At 32.6% G+C, this 21,423-nt stretch overlaps 2 protein-coding genes across 3 annotated transcripts; one reads left to right on the forward strand and one right to left on the reverse strand.

Annotated features, from left to right (window-relative positions):
- Positions 1–334: 334 nt before the first annotated feature.
- On the reverse strand, positions 335–7,730 carry LOC128155600 (uncharacterized). The gene is made up of 12 exons (XM_052817398.1): positions 7,547–7,730; positions 7,116–7,154; positions 6,404–6,528; positions 5,959–6,051; positions 5,516–5,672; positions 4,453–4,550; positions 4,259–4,342; positions 3,775–4,018; positions 3,046–3,117; positions 1,990–2,514; positions 1,416–1,557; positions 335–618 (listed from the first exon to the last, which is right to left on the reverse strand). The coding sequence occupies exons 1-12, from the start codon at positions 7,569–7,571 to the stop codon at positions 438–440; spliced, it is 1,785 nt and encodes a 594-aa protein (XP_052673358.1). The 5' UTR covers positions 7,572–7,730; the 3' UTR covers positions 335–437.
- Positions 7,731–11,170: 3,440 nt separating this feature from the next.
- LOC128155601 (divergent protein kinase domain 1B-like) lies at positions 11,171–21,308 on the forward strand. 2 transcript variants are annotated; one of them, XM_052817399.1, is made up of 6 exons: positions 11,171–11,317; positions 11,944–12,067; positions 12,338–12,466; positions 12,748–12,855; positions 13,561–13,764; positions 18,320–21,308. In XM_052817399.1, exons 2-6 carry the CDS (start codon positions 11,996–11,998, stop codon positions 19,121–19,123), a joined length of 1,317 nt encoding a protein of 438 aa, XP_052673359.1. In that variant the 5' UTR covers positions 11,171–11,317; positions 11,944–11,995; the 3' UTR covers positions 19,124–21,308. The 2 variants fall into 2 exon arrangements, with proteins under 2 accessions (XP_052673359.1, XP_052673360.1); XM_052817400.1 differs by lacking the exon at positions 11,171–11,317 and adding an exon at positions 11,326–11,459.
- The last annotated feature ends 115 nt before the right edge of the window (positions 21,309–21,423 follow it).

Consider the following 21,423-nt stretch of genomic DNA (forward strand, 5'->3'; position numbering starts at 1 on the left):
CCTAATAATATGAATTTGTAAGACAGCTATGGTTTTGAATTCAATATATTTCATGTAACTTTTCAATTGTCATGAGATGTAAAAGAATGTACATGTATAAATGTAAGATTTAATTGTGAAGTTTGTCAGACCTCAGGACTTTGCTGTAACTGAGTTTTGCTGTACTTTGTGACAATTTTTTTTTCATAAGGTGCATGAAAGTTACACAGAAAAAACGATAATCACTATGCTACACAAGTATCTGAGTCATTATGTGTGTAAAGATGATTATATTTTGATGAAGCCATGTCATTTTACACATTTTGTCAGGAATTACATAAAATCAGACATTGAATATTGCAAGTTTTCCTGCACCACTTTTTTATATAAAAACCAAAACAAGGTGATTGAGTCTATTAGAGTCATCAATAACTCTGCTGCATGTACAGGAATGTGCATTAACTCTGAGGCACATACAGGTTATCAGGCACAATATTTGCATTACACAGACTGGATGAACAGCAGAAGGTGCAGGAGAAATACTCTGCCACATATCTGTTGGGATCATATCCAGAGCATTCCTGTCTGTCTGAGGTCTGATCCCACCACTGACTTTTACACTCCTTTTCTGTTGCACATCTGAAAAGGAACACAATCCCAGAGGGTTTGTTAACCAGGCTCTGAGGCCAAAAAAGTTAGACAGGCTCACTTTTCCACTATACTGTGGAATCATCATTGTTTGTGGGGGACCAATGTTCGTTGCTTTCGTGGGTAACACTTGCCCACAAATATACATTATCCCGATTATACTACCAACGAAATTACCTCCCAATGAAGCAGGAAAATTTTGGCTAACCACGAACATTGACCCCCAAAAACTAGAATGATTCCACAGTATATGTTCTGTGGAATCATTAGAATTTGTTGTGGCTCAATTTTTTGTGGAATTCGTGGGTAGCTCTCACCCACAAATTTACATCATTGATGAAAACAAATTATGAAAGAGTTACTTTTGTTTCTGAAACTGAAATTACTCCCCACAAATAGGCAAAAAACCCACAATCCACGAAAATTGGCCCCCACGAATTTAAATGATTCCACAGTCTATGCCTTTTATAATAGTGAGACTTGGATCAAAAGTAAGTTTCTCCAAGTTTGAAGACCTCAGGATGAGCACAGAATTATGACATATACTCTCTAAACAAAAAGGATATTGCTCAAACTTCTTTGTGAGAGAAAGACACTTTTGTATACTTCATATGGCAATGAAACTGATATTGAAAAAACAACTCGATACCCCATCAAAGAATCATGCTTTCATTCTGAGTCTTCAATGTTTTTGATGTATGAATAAATTAGAAGCTATTAAGAGTTTGTTTCACCTGTGATCACTACCCTTTGATGATTTTATTGGGTTAAAATAATCTGATTCTTACTTTCTGTCTACTGTCCTAGATCCATCTTTATTATTAACAAGGATATTAAGGCAATACTGCTGCTCACTGGTATCACATTTCATTGGTGTAAAATACTCCTCACAGATGTAAATTGGCATACCATTACACAAATTGCAGGAGGCTAATTTGAAAAAAAAGGAAGAAAAAAATGAAATATGTTGCAAATATATTTTGTAATGATTGAGCATTAGTTATACTTATAGCAAAAAGGTCAGACACTTTTTAAACTTTATCATGAACTAACACTTTGATAAAGTTTCTGCGAGTTTAGGATTCTTGTAACAAAATGCAAAGTGGCAACGATAAACAAAATAAATTTGTTTATAGATTAAATTTTTCCAAAAGCAAACAAGGTTATAATTTACAATGGTAATCTTATTTTATTATCACTTTCTGAAGTTGAACTTTTGGAACTTTGTTAACTATTACTTTGCCAAGTTGTGTGATTGTAAGAGGAAAGAAACATGAAATTCAAAATTCTTAGCATCTAGGTATAAAATTATTTTATGAAGCCTATAGGTCCTAGCTAAAAAAATTAGAATGAAAAACTTACTGGGTGGTTTTGGAGCAGTTGTTGTAGTTGTTGGGGTTGTAGTGGTTGTTGTTGGTGTAGTAGTAGTGGTTGTTGGCGTGGTGGTAGTAGTCGTTGGTGTAGTGGTCGTGATTGTAGGTGTAGTGGTCGTGGTTGTTTGGGTGGTAGTAGTGGTTGTTGGTGTAGTTGTAGTAGTTGGCGTAGTGGTGGTGGTTGTTGGTAAAGTGGTTTTTGCTGGTGGATTTGTGGTTGATTTATTGGTTGTTGGCATATTGGTGGTTGGAATAGTGGTTGTAGTGGTTGGCTTAGTGGTAGTTGTTGGTGTAGTGGTTGTTGTTGGCATAGTGGTTGTTGTTGGTGTAGATGTTGTCTGTTCCGTAGAAGCTGTTGTTACTGTTGTCTCTGGTTGTGTTGTTGGTTCCATAGTTGTCATCTCTGTTGTTGGTGTAGATGTTGTGGATTGGGGTGTTGTTGGCTCAGTTGTGGTCGTGGTTGTTGTTGTTGTCATTGGCATTGTAAAGTTTATAGATTTTGTTGTTGTTGTAGCTTGAAATGAGTAAAAATATTCATGAATAAAGCTGTTAACAGATAATCAAGACAACAGAAGTTTAAGGTCAGACGACACGTTCCTTGAGCATCTTTTTTGTATCTCCTCGTTATAAAGAGTTCCAATAAAAATTATTAATTTTATAATTATTTTTAAAATGATTAAAATTTACTTGTATATGTCTAGATGGCTGAGTGGTTAGAACCGTGGCTGCTCACTGCCAGAAGCGTATAGGTTCTAGAGGTCGTGAGTTCAAAGCCCTGCCCGGCCGAGATAGAGTTCCAATATAGTGAATTTCGCTGTGCTTTATATTTATTTATTTTTATATCAGCAATTCAAATGTATTTTCAAGAAGATTTTGTAGGAATTTGCATTCTCTAGTATTTTGCAGAAATGCCTGGTAAGGTACCTTAATTTTTTGCAAGAAAGCTTGTCAAAGTAGTAGTAAACCATTAAAAAATTCCTGGAAAAAGTTATATAAAATTAAGAAACGTGTCGTCTGGGGTATTGTGATATACTAGTATACTTACGACATTCATAGTTGTCGGGGAGGGATATCAGATGGTGATCTCTGTCCACAAATGCCTCCCTGTCCTTATACACTACAATAGGAAGGGAAATAGTGTTTCGCATTAATGATGATTTTGTTTAAATTAGTTACATACCAACTCTTAATTTGGATTATTGTTGACATTTTCAATTTAATAAAAGTAATACAATAACAAGAGGCTCCAGGGCAACAATGCTCACCAAAGTATGATACAGCTAGATGCCCAGTATTAAGTTAGAAGATATATAAGTATGAAATTAATTGTCAGACCAAGACACAGTGAATTTCCTAATTCTGGAATAGGCCACCATCGATGCATCAAATGTACCTTATAGATGCACAACAGATGATCGAGAGATGACTTTTTAAATATTAATGCATTTCCACAATATGATCAATAGAGATCCACCATGACAAAGGGGTAATGAATAGATTTCACAATCATTGTAAAAACCTCCTTGCTCACTATAATCATTTAAACCAAACTCAGTTTGTCTGCTTAATATCAAGTAGTAGAGATATTTTTAAGTATTTCTTATCCTATAGATTCTAATCATTCTACACAATAAAGTTGACTTAAAATTTTTTGAAACGTTAAACAGACGATTAAAAAATGATTTAGACCCAAGGGACGTTTTTTAAAACTATATGACAATCTATCAAACTTTTAATCATCTTTCATTGTAACAACATAAAGATAAATTCTTACGGTCAGGGTCTTGTATATCAAAGGCGTTACACAGATCCCCTTGGCAGCACTCGGCCTTCAGCTGAATCAGATTGTTACTTCGGCGAGAGCGAAGGAGTCGCTTCCTGACGGGAGGGGTAAACTCGACCAGAGTCGGCCTCGTTGTGGAGGGCACCGCAGTGGTGGTGGTGGTGGTAGAGGGCGCATTCTTTGTGGTGGTTTCATTGGTTTCCAGAATATTGTTTGCATGAACAGCTTTACACAACTAAGTAAATAAAAGCATTTGCTTTTCAATACTATAGTAATTACAGCCTCAACTCCCTCCCTTAAAATAATAAACAATATCCAAGACATGATACAGCTGAATACAGTTACCTAATTTTATGTGTATATGATGTCTTTATTTAATGTCTACAATCTTTCGAAACTGTACATGTTTAATGTACAAAATTTAAAATTTAAATGGTCAAAATTAAAGGGGTAGATAATTGTGCACGTTTTTCACCTCTATTCGTTTACAGCCCTGTTGGTAGACAATAGTTGCAGACTGGTCGGGGTTGATCCTAATTTCCTGAGTCAGCAGGCACATCTAGATCAACCAATTTAGAATTTAAAATAATATCACTCAAATTCACCGATTTTTAACGATAAAATTATCAAATTGTCAAATGACAGGGCTGTGATTCACGTGGAACTCACTTCGTCGTCCTGACAGAATGTGGTCTCGGTGCACTTGGTCGGGTCCAGAGAGTCCTGGCAAGAGTAACATCTCGTGGCATCAGACCCAGATGATTTAACTATTGACGTAAAAAAAACCCCATTATTTTAAGCGAATTGAATTTATTTGAATTAAGATAATTGAGAGCGAAATCCAAAAACAATCATTTTAAACTGTAAAAAGAAATGTTTAACATTTTTGGCCCCGATCACAATTACTGTCATTTGAACAACCCATTATCATCAGTCATTTATCAGTTATCAAATATATTTTTTAAAAGTACAATAATGGCAAAAGCAGGGACGTTTATATATACGAGTCCCTGACAAAAGGGAACGCTTTATAATGAATATTACAAGTAATATACATTAGTTCTTGAATTAACGAATATATTGGCAGAAGTTTTGCGTCACAGAACAAAAGCTTCGCTTATTTAAAAAAGTTAGACATTAATATATAAAGCCTTCTTACATGTATTTCAGTTGAACGTATTATTTGCGAATCGTTTGCACCAGAACGCAAAAAATAATCTTAGTTGGCTTTTAAGTTATTTTATATTTAAATAAAAAATAAATTAAACAGCCCTTTGCTCTAACGGCAAATAATCAATCCTGTTTGTGGTCTGCAAAGTCATAATTTTTTTTATGCTATATTGGATAATTTGTACGACTGGTTTTTTGCTTAAGTTTCTTTGCATATGATATTTCTAGTTACTTTGTTAAGTTGCTTTTCCCATAGCGTACACTGAGAATGAGCAATTAAGAACTTTCTCCTCCATATTATGACGTACTTCTTATCGAAATATGCAATAATATCAGGTATAACATTTATACCTTTTTTCTTTCCCAAAATAGCTACCTAACAGCGGTGCGCAATGGGTTAGAGTGGTAACTACAAATCTTTTGAGTTCGAGTCCCTGTTACGCTTTTATAATTTTTGCAACAAATTTTAAAACATTATTTGGTCCAATATTGTTAAATTTAAAAATGTTAAACCAGTTAAAGTATTTTGTTTATAAATAGATGGAAACAAATGTCTACTTACAGTCGCACAGATCCAAGTTACAGCGGTCCTTGGTGCAGCATTCTGAGCAGTGAACGGGCCGTATCATCTGTCGCTTTGATCGCACTCTTGCTGTGTGGTTACTCCCATTGTAGCTAAACCCACTCTCTTTTTCCTTACACTGCGCAATGTGACAGATCTATTTTAAAAAGAGACCTATTAGTAAAATCAAGCGAAACAAGTAATGTAATTATATATATGATAAATACCTGTACGTTAACAGAATACCACTCAACGTGTTCGAATAGCTGTCTTGTGTATAACCTAAAATAACTCGGAACATTTAGTTCCATTCTGAATATATTTATCCACGTCTGGTAAATCTGCACATACACATTTACCAGTGATATTACAAAGAAATTTATAAGGTTATTAGAATAGGTCCTTGGGACCTATACATAACATTAATTACAATGGTAACTAACCGCAGTACTCCGACAGCCGGCATTGTACTTGTAGATGTTGAGCTCCTTGCCATCGAGGACTGTTATCTCTGAGTATTTGTCTAGAAAGCAGTACTGCAAAAAAGGTGGTTACTATCATTGAGCCATCCTAGTATGCATCTCTCTCTCTCTCTCTCTCTCTCTCTCTCTCTCTCTCTCTCTCTCTCTCTGTGTGAGAGAGAATCGAACAGAACATTGCAGAGAGAAACAGATTGACCACCAAAGATGAGGTTTTATTCCGCATTTTGAAAAAATGTTTTTGTATTTAATAAAAACTATTTTCAGACATTCGGTTGCAATTCTTGTACATGGTATAAAATTCAACAAAACCATATTTCTTATCTTGTTTTTCATAATTTGCGAGGAGATTTAGTCAACCCTTTCTGTCTGTCCCAAAGTGTTGGCGATATGAATTCATACTCAGTACCTGGCCGGGAGCACAGCTTATCTCGTCTATGCAGGAATCGGCCGTATCCACATCGTTGCAGAACATGCACTTGAGATACGATCTTGATCTGGTGGAATTCACATTGCTTGTTGCTGGCGCCGACTCTAGTCCCCCGAAAAGGGAAATAAATTAGTATAAAGCGACTGTCCAAATTAATACTCCTTTAAATGAATTGAAAATTAAATAAAAAACATAACAGGAAATAGAATTAGCAACTGTATACATGTAGGCTGTACAGATACATAACTAACTAACTGTATACCATGAAATTGGATTAAATTCATTCTATATTTATATTAATAAAATTTTAACTCTGTGTCGTCACAAACTTAACAAGGCTGGATGGTAAACAAATCAACCATTATACCTATCTTAGAACTGTCTTCTTAGTCATACACATTTACATGTATTTGATATAGAATAAAATCAGATATTTCAAATATTTTTATAGACTTTATATCGAAGTCGGTTTTATTCGAAAGAAAAATATTTCATATTTCTAGCAGTTATTTCTCTATTACTATATAGTATCTTAATATCCAAGTTGATATTGATTTCTGTTAAATCACTATTTTAAACAAGGAAATCCTACTCTTGAAAGTGTAAAGTGTATACTTGTTAGTTGACAATCAAACAGCAAATAAATACCATATACATATACAAAGTAGTTTATTCAAACGAAAATATTTACCTCCGAATCCATAAAAGTTTATTACTGGCAAAACAAGGACTGAAAAGAACAAAAAAATAAATAATCCAGATGATAAACAAACATGGTTTCTGAAATACGTAATGTAGTTTTTTTTAACAACAGTGTTTAGAGACATTTTGATTTACAAACATACCCTGTTTAAACCTTTTTTTCTTGCAACTGTATTATATAACCCATAGCTATTCAAATCTGATAATTTTTGAGTAACAATCTATAATATATGCAAATTAAATATCCTTACGTGCTCTATTGGATATTCATAACTTGATGATAAACAGTATGGCGGAAATGACTACTTAAACTTGTTTTAAGATTTCTGCCAACCTGATTATAAGACAGTATCATCATTACATTTTTATTGTACCTGTATCAATAGATATTACGATGTGTTTTATTTTTTTAATACTTACAATATGTAAACAATTTAATATCCATCTCACATTACAGGTCTTTAATGTTCCCCAAATTCTTTAGAATTCTTGGTAGTCCGAATTAATGTCCTCCTTGTGATAAGAAAAACGTAACAACCTCACAAGGTCGAAATTTTATTTGACCTGTTCCTGTTGAACACTGTTCTTTTATATGGGCATATAGTGCAATGTACGGTTTTTGTTGAGTATATTCTATCAATCAGTTTTGATGTTTGATGTTACAAAATGTGATTAATTTCAAAACTATTGCAATTGTCTTGACAGGTTTTTAGACTAACAAAGTTGTGTAAGCCTTTAAGCGTCAATCATAGAAACTCGTTCTTAAAAACGGGACTAGATACTCTGGTAAAGACGTGTTGATTCTGTTTACACAATAACTTCATCATCATTCTCCACAAACAATTCAACCTTTGCGAACCAGTGCCACAGTACTACGAGAAATCTCTACCCTTAAACAGGGCCATTGCATTCTAGAGATGCTGCGATATTAAAGAATGTCACATATCAAACGCCCGGATCTAGCGATTATATATAGAGTTGTGTGTGTCAAAACTTTGTCTGAGCAGTTCCATTTACTGACAAGAAGATCTATTGATGTCAAACGTAATCAGCCTCTTCAGATGTGTAAAGTGGTTATAGGCTCAGGTAAAAAGGGGGGCGCGTTACTGAAGAGGTTTGCCCGCACTAACCAAATCGCAAAACCATGATTGAATTTAACAAAAGGTTTTAACAATATGCCAATTTTTTTTCAATCATTTTTGAATTTTCATCTCAGTAATGTGAGAATACTCTAGAAATTTTGACAATTTTTTTTATACGAGTAAAACTTTTTGCTCTCAACCCTCATGGTACGTCACTGTAGAACTCTAACTCTCCAGGAAAATTGAATTTGTATTGTCCTTCAGTGTCAAACACTTACACAGGCTCTGTTACGATATCAGAGATATATATCGACAAATGAAACATGCATTTATTTGTAATGACTTTTAAAAATGGTTTTTACATATATCTGATATTACTCTACGGTCTGTCAACCGAGTTGATCGTTCAAAAGTTACAACTTTCCTCCAACTGAAAAGTACATGTATACCCATCTTCGGAAACCTATTTCTATCTCACTTCAATGATCATGGGCTAGCTGTCTGAATTATTTTTCTCGTCTTTACAAATAATTCATATTGTATTCCGATTGGTTCCTTCCCATTTTCATGAAGGAAATCCCTCATATCATGTTAGTGTTACAAATGCATCTATCAACAACGGTATGTTTTCACAACATCCACATAATTATAATTGTTGCTTTCATACCGCAAAAATATGAAGAATGCAATTGTCATTTTCTCATAGGTGAAATGAGTAGGCATGATATTCATGAGAACGAGAAAAATTCAGTAAGTTGGTGCACAGTCAGTAAGCGTACGCAAGACCGACCGTGGCGGGTTTTCGACGAGTCATGCATGGTATCCTAATGCTACATTACTAGCATGTTCCAGGTGGAGGCATCAAAGCTTCTCAGCAGTGTTAACTGCAATCTAGAGGCAAGGAACAACCCGGAAGAGCAAATTAGGCGAGCGAATAACTATTTTTATTGTGGTTCATCAGAAAAAACGGTAGTGGGTATGTTGAAAATTTTAAAAATACTCCCATCAGAAATTCATGCACCCTCACCCCACGTGCAATAATCGCTTTCTTCAAAGCCAGTATGAACTACCTAAAAACTATTTTCATGTTTATATTAACACCTCTAATATTATTTATTGAATTTTTATAAAACACACGTGCTACAAATTATATACTACATGTATATTTAGTAACAACTGACAAATTTCTCTGACGGAAATGCCAAAACGCGCGTATTTATCACGTTTAGTGCAGAGCATATTTGAACAATTTTAAATATGATATAAGGTATACACCGTATAAATGTATTTGAATAAATATTGATCAACGATAAAGAAATCATAACTCAATTCAAGAAAGGTGAACAATTTGAAGGGGTGTTCCAACATGTATATGTACACAGAATTTCACATGAAAATTTATGATGATAAATGTTTTCTCACATTATGTCTCTTTTAATCTAGACTGGTTGTATTTAACCCCCCCCCCCCAACCCCCCCAACCCCCAATCACACCCATTCCCTCTTTCAAATGATATTGGAAAACAAATTTTCACATTTACTTAAAATTCAAATTTTTACACAGATATAATTAATGTATGTATCTATGAAAATTTCCTAGGCAAATCATGTAAGATGCATGCATTTATATGCAGGAAAGCTTGAACAGGAAATTCTTTTTAGTTAAAATGTTGTTTTGGGGGACATCATAGAACGATCAATATAACTAGAGATCCAAAGATTTTACAAACTTAATCCCATGTTTACAAAACTTTCTTTTGATGGAAAATGTGGATATAACAATATGAGAGTTCAATTGTATAATCAAGCTGTTATAGTAAATTGATGGAATTTTTAGTAAATGTAAAATTCAGAATGAACAAGTGTGAAAAATACTTTTGTGCATTTATATCTGTGCTTTTTCTTGCATTGTATTTAGTTTTGTAAAGCTCTTAATAAGTTGGTCCTTGTTGCTCATGTGAGCGATGTGGCCTTGAGGCATCACGTTTACTGCTTTGGAGATCGTGGCCCTAACATCACTTTGGTACGCTTTTTTTTTTTTAATTTTGTCATTTATATTTTGTATATATAAATACAGAGGCATGTACATACAATGTATATCAGAATGATATATATTTGATATACGGAACAATTTTGCTAAATACCCATGAGTTTTTGTTGAGTTGCTGTACATGAGTTAGTTTGGAACAAGTTTGGTTCTTGCAAAATTTCAGGATACAGTAGTTTTTGTCTCTATGTTTATTAGCCCTTTGTACAAGTTGAATCAAGTCACGTTTTTTTTGCTCTGTCGAAAGTAAAGCATGAAATAACCAGCAAAGGAATACTTCGCGATCTTAAAATTAAGTGCATGTGCACGTTTAGTTATACTAACAACGTATATATAGTATATACCTGTCGTGTACGAGGAAGAACTACAGGGGTTAAAGAGAAAAGTCAGTGCGCTCACTGATAAGGATCTACGACAGAGTATGCCTACATGCATGTAGCGATAAAGTCAGCATATCTATAAATCTCAACAACACTATAATCTTTTTTTTTTCATGTACTTAAAGTGTGGAATGCTGTTATCATAAGTAAATTAGCAAATTTTAAGTGCAAAAAGGTCACCACAAGAAAAAAACCCCAAACATATTCATTGTTTCTGTACTCCTATCATTGTGCATAATTTACAATATTTGATGTTATATACATTTGCTTGCCATTATTCCTCTTCTCCATCTAGTATGAACAGGCGTTTCATGTCAAGTGCCTCATACAGAGCTTCCCCTTTCATTCTTATTTATTATTGTAAGCACAGACCTAGATTTAATCAGATCTAATAAATCTAACAGACCAAATTCCTTATCTCGATCCGCGCATGGTTACATATGTACTCCATATTCTTCTTTGAATGTTTGACCATGTTATAGACATTTGTAATCCGGAATAATTTTGTCTCTCAATCTTGGTTCTACCCATTACTATTACATCACCAGAATTTTCTCCACGCACTCAAACGATGAGTTGTAAACATAGGTCTAATAAGACGTGGCGAGAGTGAAATAGACCAATGATGTTATAATTTGTTAGGTCTATGTGTTTGTATGGGAACTGTGACATGTGCTGACAGGTTTGTAATTTTTGTCAGAACGGTTTATGGGGGGAAAAAAACCCTGAACATTTTCATCATCTATGACTACTAAGTAAACATTGTTCACAGCATACGTCACCTATTTATCACCACATACAGACCTTGATCAATGCCCACACAGGTACAGTATAGGGAATTACATGTTTATATCACGTAACCATCACGAAGCTTGCTATATAAGGCTATATGTTTTTCATGATTTGTGTGTGTATTTATTTCAAGAATAACCATTTTATTTTTGGGACAGAGCACTCATGGCCTTTTGCACAAATTAACACCTAAAATTACCACCTGATTTACAAATTTTCACGTCAATTTAATATTTTACTCTTAAACACTGTTAAATGTTACATGTGATTGAACTGTTGAAAACATTGCAGTTTTCACATAGGGGCCTTCTTCTTATCAGATGTATCCCTTTAGTCATTTTAGTGCCCAAACAATGATTATTGAAAGCATGTGATCCTGTTTACCAGGAAACGTTTTTATAAACAAAACCAAATTTTCCTATGTGACACAAAACCTATATCTAGAAATAAACACAAGCTCATTTATGGCTTATTTCCTGCTTTTTATGCTTTAAGATTTTTTTTTTATTTTTGCAGAATGTAAGCATACACCTTCAACTTTAAAACCATTGTACAGGTTGCAGAAACCATGTTGCTCTCCATGAACAGAGAATTCCGTCTCTTCTTCAAAAGGAGAAAAAAGAGAATATTGCAAATTCTGGTATTTAGGACTTATTATTTAAAACAAGGTTTATTAACCAAATCAACTAAAGGGAAAATTAAAAAAATAACCTGTAATGTTAATTTCATTTGTAAAATTTTTAAAACTAATGAAAGAGACTTTTGAAAATAACGTTGAAATTAACTTTGAAGTACACATTAATTTTGAAAATCTGGATAAAAAAAAAAGAATATTTTCCTTTGTGTTGCACTGCATATGTGTGGGCATCACTACAAGTACAAGTTTAGCACATTCAATCTTTTTTTTCAGTGTTGCGGATTGGACAAGGAGATAATGACTGCCATATACCTGTGCTCTTTCCTTGTTGCCTCTCTTTTTCTGGTGATTTGGCAGCTAAGTCGAGACAAATGTCATACAGAAAAAGTGGTCAAACAGTTGGTTAGTAGCACATTCATACAAGGATTTTGTTTTTTGAGCCGTTTGGAATAATCTTGAAATTTATTTTAATTTACCAGTAGATCCTGTTGTAACGAGCACATCTATGAATTACAGCAGTAAATCTACATCTGGCATGTTTGTTTAGTCATGCATGTACCATTTTTTTAAAGTGGCTATCAATTGATGGAAAAAAATTATTACAATTTTATGAGGTGTGCAGTATATAATTTTTTATGATCATCACTATAAAGCCATTTATTTAACTAAAACACTACTTCCAGTGTCAGGACTATAAAGAGGGCCAAATAGCTGGTTCATGGTGCCATGCTCTTTGTGTAGATGAAATTGTGCAACTCCACAGCTGTCATCATCAAAATGGTCCATTACTGGTATGTAATAAAAACAAGTCACAAGTACTATATAATGTGTTGATACTGATATGTAATGGAAATGCCTGCATGGTTGACATTTTCATTGCAATCAATTTTTAATGAAATGTATTTATAAGAGGGACGGAAACCTTTGTGTATATAGGAGTGTACTTTGACCTTACCCCTTATTTGACTTAGAAATTCATTTATGGACATGCTTTTCCCTTATATTACTAACAAACACTCCAAGGGTAAAGAGCTAAGGGATAAAAATGCACAAAACTTAATAAGAACAGCTGTTGGACAAAAGCTATCAAAAGTACATGGCTATGTACATGTTTGATTAACTGACTGATCACTATTGCGAATCTACAGAACAAGGTTCTGCAGTTAAGGGTTTTGATTAAACCATAATGCACAGTTAGTAGATAGGCCCTATCTATTAGCATGTGTATGGTACATGTACTATTTAAAACTTCCAAATCTAAACATTCTGTAGGGCACATTTACATTAGAACTGTTTTTGTAGTGGACATTTTTTTAAAAATAATTTTCCATGACTACAGATCTTAAAATTATCACTGTCATCCATGTGAATAATTCATACTTACTCATAAAACTATTTTGAACTTTTTCTTTTTCTGCAATCCATACCCATATGCAAATACTTTGTCACATAAAAATCTGTATATAGACTCATAAGGGTTAAATGCTTTTTTTCAGACATTCCAATATGAAGACACAGTTGTCAAACTACCTCATTCTTACAAGACTTCTCTACCACATTCCCACCTTCCTGAACCATTGTCAATGAAGCAGTTCCATGATATGCTACACAAATTTCTGCATTCCAAACTAGGAAAAGTTGACTTTTCTAGGTTGTTACAAAAGATTGACAAATATGCTGACTTCAATAACAATGGGCAGGTAAGAAAATTTCTATGAATGATGGTTTTAAATTTTTGCTATCGGTACTTTGCTTTTACATTTAAACAAGATGAAACTTTATGTGGAATTTATCTGAGGTATGAAAGATTGTTGGGGAATATAGCATGTAATATTTCTGAAGAATTATATGGATCATTTTGAATATATCCCATACCAAAAAAAGTTACAAAAAAGTCATGACTTTTGAAGGCTTAAATAGTTACAAAAAAGTCATAACTAAGTCATGCAACTTTGGAACCACTACTTCTATTCTGTTCCAAAGTTGCATCATTTAGTTATGACTTTTTTGTAACTCTGTAATTAGGTACAAAAAAGTCATGACTAAAATATAACTATCAACAATTTATTTCATAAAAGAAATCAAGATCAGGCACAAAATAGTTATAAAAAAGTTACAAAATAGTTATGTTTTTAAATAAGAACAAATAAAGGTATACTTAAGTTATACATTTAGGCACATATTAGTTATATTTTTAGGTACATCAGAGTTATACAATGAGTTACATTATAGTTATAGATATAGGCACATTTGAGTTACATTTTAAGGTACATTAGAGTTATACTTTGAGTTACATTATAGTTATAGATTTAGGCACATTTGAGTTACATTTTAAGGTACATCAGAGTTATACTTTGAGTTACATTATAGTTATAGATTTAGGCACATTTGAGTTACATTTTAAGGTACATTATAGTTATACTTTGAGTTACATTATAGTTATAGATTTAGATACATTTAAGGTAAACTAAAAATACCATTATACTACATCTATAGGTAAAAAATGCATTATTTCAGGTATAAATAAGGTATCACTTGCATTTTAGCATTGAAGTTCTTCATTTACATATTATAATCTTATAATTATTGCAAATTGATTATTTTTTTATGAAAAATTAAGATTTTAAGATAAGAATTAATAGCCATCAAAATATAATTCTTATATTAGATAATCATATGACACATAATTGTAACATCTTTTAGCATAGTAACACTAATAATTCAGCATCATGATGTATATGCTAACATGAAAACTTTTTTTTCTGAATTGATTTTACCGATAAACTTATTTTCTTTTTCATTACATAGCAGCACAATGAAATGATAGGCACATAGCATTGTTGTTGAAGGGGGGGGGGGGGGGCGATTCATCCAAAAATCTTAAAAAGCAAAAAGGAAAATGACAAGAAAGGACAACTTCTCATAATAATGAAAATCCTAATCTCTGTGGGTGTGGGTTGTAGCATAGTGTTTTCATAACTTAGATTTCATGAAAATCCTAATCTGTGTTGTTTGGTGGTGTGGGGGGGGGGGGGCATTCCCCTCTTATGCTTTTTGTAACGTGGTCACAAAAAGTGTGGGGGGGGGGGGGGATACATATTTATTAAATTTTTTAAATGTAAATTTAAATCCCCCCATACTTCATACCTGAATGTCTTGTACATTACAATTGATATAATTTATAATTTTAGTTATTTAATAGTGTGGTTACTAGGGAGATTATTATGAGAAACAAAATACCAAGTATGCAGTATGCAAACAGCTTATTTGACACTTTTCGAAGGTACATATTTACCAAATTAAGAATTAAAAACAACTGAAAAATAGTGGTTTATGAAAGAAACCCTTTTGAACATTTGTTTGGTTTAAGATAAAATGAAACATAATTTTATCAAATTCTTCATTTTAAATACATTATTTAAGTGCTGACAGTTTTTTTTATATCATTTCACCAAGACTGAAAAAAATCTACCATCAATAAATAAAATTCCAGCTAGGTTCATTCGTTAATCATGGTAGTTAACATGGCTTTGTCTACTATACATCATGTATAAATTAGAAAAATTCAGTTTGTGAAAGAAAAACTACAAAATACAAAACTAATGTGATCGATATATGAATTTAAAAAAAAAATATGGCATAAGATAAGTCATTGTTCCCAGCTCTGGTCCTAAGTTGTTTGTGGGATAATCTATGGATAAGTTGGGTGTTGGTTGTTCTGAATAGTGCATGCACGAAAATCACACATCATCACACATGGACTGAGCATATTACTATATATTGAATAATATTCAATGAATATGCCCTGGTGTTGCTGGTAGAAATGAGTCCAGAGATTTTTTCCAGGGATGGGGGTGGTATCAGTAGATCAAGGCAGGTGATGACAGGAGGTTAACAGGATGTGTAGTCAAGTTGCTGCATATGCCATTGCATCTCTTTCTTGTCTTCTTTGTAAATTGGACAGTCTGTAATTATATCAAAAATATATAACAGTCATCACAGCAGTTTATATTTCGCTATAAAGATCATTAAGTTCTGAATTTTTAATCTGTGTAAAACAAAATGATCTAATTACTTTAGTTAAACTGATAGCTGCATGAGCAGTGCTTCACCTCTGTTATATTGATGTATATTTATAATCTTGTCAGTATAGATAGTTTACATACAAAAATAGAAGACAGTCTTGAGACATTGAACATTATCCTTACACTTATCACACTATGCCCAGTAAGTTCCGCCATTTTGTTTGTTGTCATCTTGGTAATTTAAATTTACTGGTAAAAATCCCTGTGTTACAGTTGATTTACTAAAATATTTATATCAGCTGATAGCAATCCAATAAAATTATCTTGTTCCTATAGATATATATTCAGTAAATTATCAAAAACTTACCATGGTATTCCTCACAATGATTTCCTCCAGCAAATCTGGGCAGCCATCATTTAAAAATACGAACATATATCCGAGCCCATCACTCAGGACTTTCTCTGTATGTAATTATCATTGATGCAGATCATTCTTAACATGGAAATCTAACTAAACTTTACACAAAAACTCTGATAATCCAGGAATGAAGACCCTCAGTGTTGTTGTCCTTCTTCATGTTTAAAATGAGTGAATATGATATCAACCAATCAAATTCCGCTATTGATCAAGTTTGAAATCTGACCAATCATATCACAGCTACCAAGTAGAGTGAAAAATACTTTTAAAAACTGTATTCAGTAATTACAGGATGAATTTACTAGTGTTTCATTGTGTAAAAAACCAATTTAATTAAATAAAGGATATTATTTCACTGATCTTGCAGTATGTAATAAAATATTAGCACTAATAATAATACGAAACTATCACTATAGGTCGCCATTTTGAATCATGGTGGATTCAAAAACAAGCGGGAATATACATAATTTCTCTTTTTATATCATATGCTTTGCACCAAAAACAAACATTATGATAACTCAAAAGACAAACTAATTACCCAAGTCAATTTAGTTTTATCTATAAAGATTGAATCAACCCAGCCAATCACATTTACTGAGAGGAAATGCATATCAGTTTTTTTCTTCAATTGAATGTTTATCATGTTTATTAACTGTTCTTAAAATGAAAAGCAAGCATTTAATCAAGTCCATTGTTTAATTGCATAATAGTAAAAGAGCTTGCTGGACTTTACGCATGATTAAATAGAGACAATCACACAGGTGTGAATTAAGGCTTACACAGCCTGAGGGCTTGGTGGGGTATATACACATCTGATATCACACCTGTCTTTCTATAAAAAAAGGTCTGCAATTAACTTCACTGATAACTGAACAACATATGAATGGACATACACTTTTCTCAGAGTGTACTAGCTGTTAAAGAATTAGCTGAAAATTATCAGAAACACAATAGCTAGTTTTTGTTGCTGTAATGTGAATTATAAGAGAAGAGGAGATGAAAAACACAAACTTGCAGGAAACTGCAATAGTTTTTAAAATGAAGTTATTATTAAAGAAGGGTATTAATAATAGCATTGAAATTCAGGCAGTAAAATTTATAAATACCCAGGGTCAAGTGTGTGAGAGTGTGTCAGACAGACTCACTGTGTGTGAATATATGCATGTTGTTTTTTTTTAAATCTATAATATACTCATGTACAAAAAAAGTTTAAGTCTGTTGTATTTAAAGTGAAACAAACATTTAAAAATGACAAAGTCCAAATTAGTTACAAAAAAGTTATACTGAAAAATTCTAAGTCTGAATAAGGCACAGTTTAGTTATACTAAGAAATGACAAAGTCCAAATAGGTACAAAAAAGTTATAGTGAAAATTTTCTAAGTGTGATATAGGTACATTTTAGTTATACTTTAATATGACTAAGTTCAAATTAGGTACAGAAAAGTTATAGTGAAAATTGTCTAAGTGTGATATAGGTACATTTTAGTTATACTTTAATATGACTAAGTTCAAATTAGGTACAGAAAAGTTATAGTGAAAATTGTCTAAGTGTGATATAGGTACATTTTAGTTATACTTCAAAACGACAAAGACAAATATAGTTACAAATCAGTCATAACTTTTTTGTACCTCAAATTTGAGGCACTAAAAAGTTACCAGTTTAGTTACAAAATAGTTATGACTCTGTAGAACTTTTTTTGGTATGGGATGCCTTGCAGTTTAGGATATAAACTGCTTCTACTGTATGAAGAAGTAAAAAAATGTTTTACATATCTACTCTCAAGATTTATTAACATTGCATTATCATTGCAGTTAACCTATGGGGAAGCAAACTCAATGTGGCAACTTCTCAACATCCATGAGTTTTTCATACTTTTTATCTTTGATGGAGATCCAATATTTCCCCTGAAAAATGGCACTTGTGGGCCGATGTATGCCTATCAGCACATGAAAGCCAGTCCTCTATTTAACAAGCACAACAAGACGTTTTTGGATAATTTTTTCTCAAACACATATCGATGGATGTTCCCCTCATGGGACAAGCGAGTTAATGTGGCAGTGGGGTTGCTAGAATATGGCATTACATTTTCTGAGACCTACAATTCAAAGTTCTACATGTGTGATTATGTGGAGCAGTGTTTTGGCTATACACAGCAGTATGAAGTTAGTTTAGTTTCTTTTGAAAACATTATGTCAGAACACATGATAGGGAATATTCTAGAGGAAAAGAAGTGTTCAAAAGACTCACATTGCCAATATCAAAATCTTTGTCATTCACTGTGCAATAAAAAGATAGGACGCTGTACTAATGAAGTTAGGGGACCATCTCAAACTTCCGTTTGTGAAGTACTTAGAGATTATGTTTTGTTTGATGCACCAGCTCCTGTACAAGCAAACCTGCATGATTTGTTAAGGAAATGTGATAGAATAGGTCAGAAAATTGATAAAACGGGGAACAATGTTGAGTTGAATCAGCTGAATGTTTGGTACAACACAGTTTTGTTTGACATCCAGGAACTTCTATGGGATAAAATAAAAAACAAACCTGCTAACTGGCTCCATCCACCCAAGCCAAAGAAAAAGCCAAAAACACATCCCAAGAACACTGGTCAATAAAGGTATTGTGTGTTACTTGTATTAAAGGTCTTTTTTGTTTTTAATTTATTTCAGAATTTAATATATTTATCAGCAATGTTGCAAGCTTATGTCAGGAGAATATGTGAATTTTTACTTGTCTGTTATTTACCATTTTTCATATGGGCTGCTCATTTTTCATCACATGATGATTAAACATTTTTTTTTTAATGTAAAAATGTAGCAACTACCCAGTGTACCTTGGGTGAGCAATGGGGTTTGTTGCATTATTACTGTGAAGCAGTGTGCTTTTTGTAAATTTTTTGTTAGATTGTTTGTCTGTCTGTTTGTTTATTTTCTTTGTAATGACCAGCAACATATCATTGACTGTGTGTCTTTTTAAAATGCTGTGCTATGTCATTTTTGAGAGGCGGGAAATTGTTTTCATTAATACAGGAATAGATATATATTGTATTTTTTTGTTCATCGTTGCCAAAATTGTAAGTCGAATTGTGTTCATTTTCAGCAATAATAGCTTAGTTGATTTTTGGTGCTGTTTTTATTTGACATCCTAGTCAGTGCGTGTAATGAATAACTTTAAGTATTGTGATTTTAATTTTATCTGTATTGTAGTGCCTCTACACATAGATCTCACTGATTTTAGAAATGTAGTGTAGGTGTAGTGTGAAAACATATTGCTTTTAGATGTTAGTAGTCCAGTGTAGAATTTCTTCCGTTCAATTTTTAAAGATAATTATTTTCTTTTTATTTTATATATAGATGATATTTTTAATTTATAGATAATATATGGGCCATTTCAACTTTGTGCCAAATACAGAAATCAAAATATTGAAGAATGTTTACACTGTTATTGAATGCACAAATGAATCTTTAAATTTGTTACATGTTTTTGTTAAATTATCCAGGCTATTTAATGTCATATTTGATTATCTCATAGTTACACATATTACATGTACATGTATATATATTCTGGTGATGGAGGGCAATTTTTGCACAAATGGTTTAATTTTAATTAAGTGTTGTCAAAAAGACCAGGTATTATAGAATATCAAGTCACAAATGAGACCAACTCTTGGGTCTTCTTTTTTAACAAAATCTTCTAAAATGTGATTATAAGTATTTACCATATTATACAAGTACAGTACAATGTTCATTTTGGGAGTGATTTTACCATGTACATGTTCTATACAATACACATTTTGTGAGAGAATCTAAATGAGTGCCATGGATAAATCTTCCTTTAGCCACAAAATGATATATGGTTAATATTTATATAAATAACATGTATTTATGAGTAATGTTAATTATGATTTAAATTTATTGAATATTGTTCAAAACAAGCTTTATTTTTCTCAACACGAGTCCATATTAAGATAATCATGAAGTGAACAATATTTGTGTACATCTAATTTGACATACCGGTACATGTAATTACATGTACAGCCACACTACTACATAATGATTCATCTAGTCAGTATTTTTTTATTTACATGGTTTGTGTCAGTATTTGAGTTACATATTTTACTGAAAACTGCAATGGAAGTTATGCGCTATTATAGGTAATAGGCAAGATGATTTGTAGAATAGCTCCCTCTCTCTTTCTCTCTCTCTCACAAAAATGTTATTGTTAATATGGATTTTGCCTTGACAAATAAGTGTTCATGGTACTAGCTTGTATTTTTATTTAATTTTTCATCTTGAAATTTTTGCCTGATTAAGGAGACAGGAGAATTTGTAGTACTCCGTTTGTCATATTGAATGAAAACATTAAATCAAAGTTAAAATTTTAAAAATTCAGGGAAGTTAACTCAGCTGTCCTGACTCAATATTCATAAAAGATACATTTTCATTAAATTATATTCATTTAAGGTTAAACTTCATATTTGTGGAGATTGATTATTAGTGGCATGTAAAGCCAATGCAATTTTCTTAAGATTGCTGTCATAACCAAATAACTTGCTCCTAAAAAAAACAAAAAACAAAAAAGCACCCCAGTCTTTCCATAATTTACATTTATGTTAAATGTGAGAAAACCCCCCAGATATATAATACTTTTGGTATTAGGAATTCATAGACTGTTCAATATTTTTTTTTGTTTACATATAATAAATTATGATTTATGACCATTTGATGTCAGTGGCATGCAATTTAAAGATGAGGGTGTGGCTTGTCCTCAACTATTGAATATTCACCGGTCCATCTTGAGCTATTAGACTTGGGCAGTTTTTAGGAAACAGCTTTAACTAATTGAACTTGTACATGTATTAGCATTTGGATAAAAAAAAGTTGTTGAATTGATTAATGTGCATGATCATACATGT

The sequence above is a fragment of the Crassostrea angulata genome, chromosome 7, assembly GCF_025612915.1.
Source record: "Crassostrea angulata isolate pt1a10 chromosome 7, ASM2561291v2, whole genome shotgun sequence".
Classification (NCBI taxonomy): Eukaryota; Metazoa; Mollusca; class Bivalvia; order Ostreida; family Ostreidae; genus Magallana; species Magallana angulata.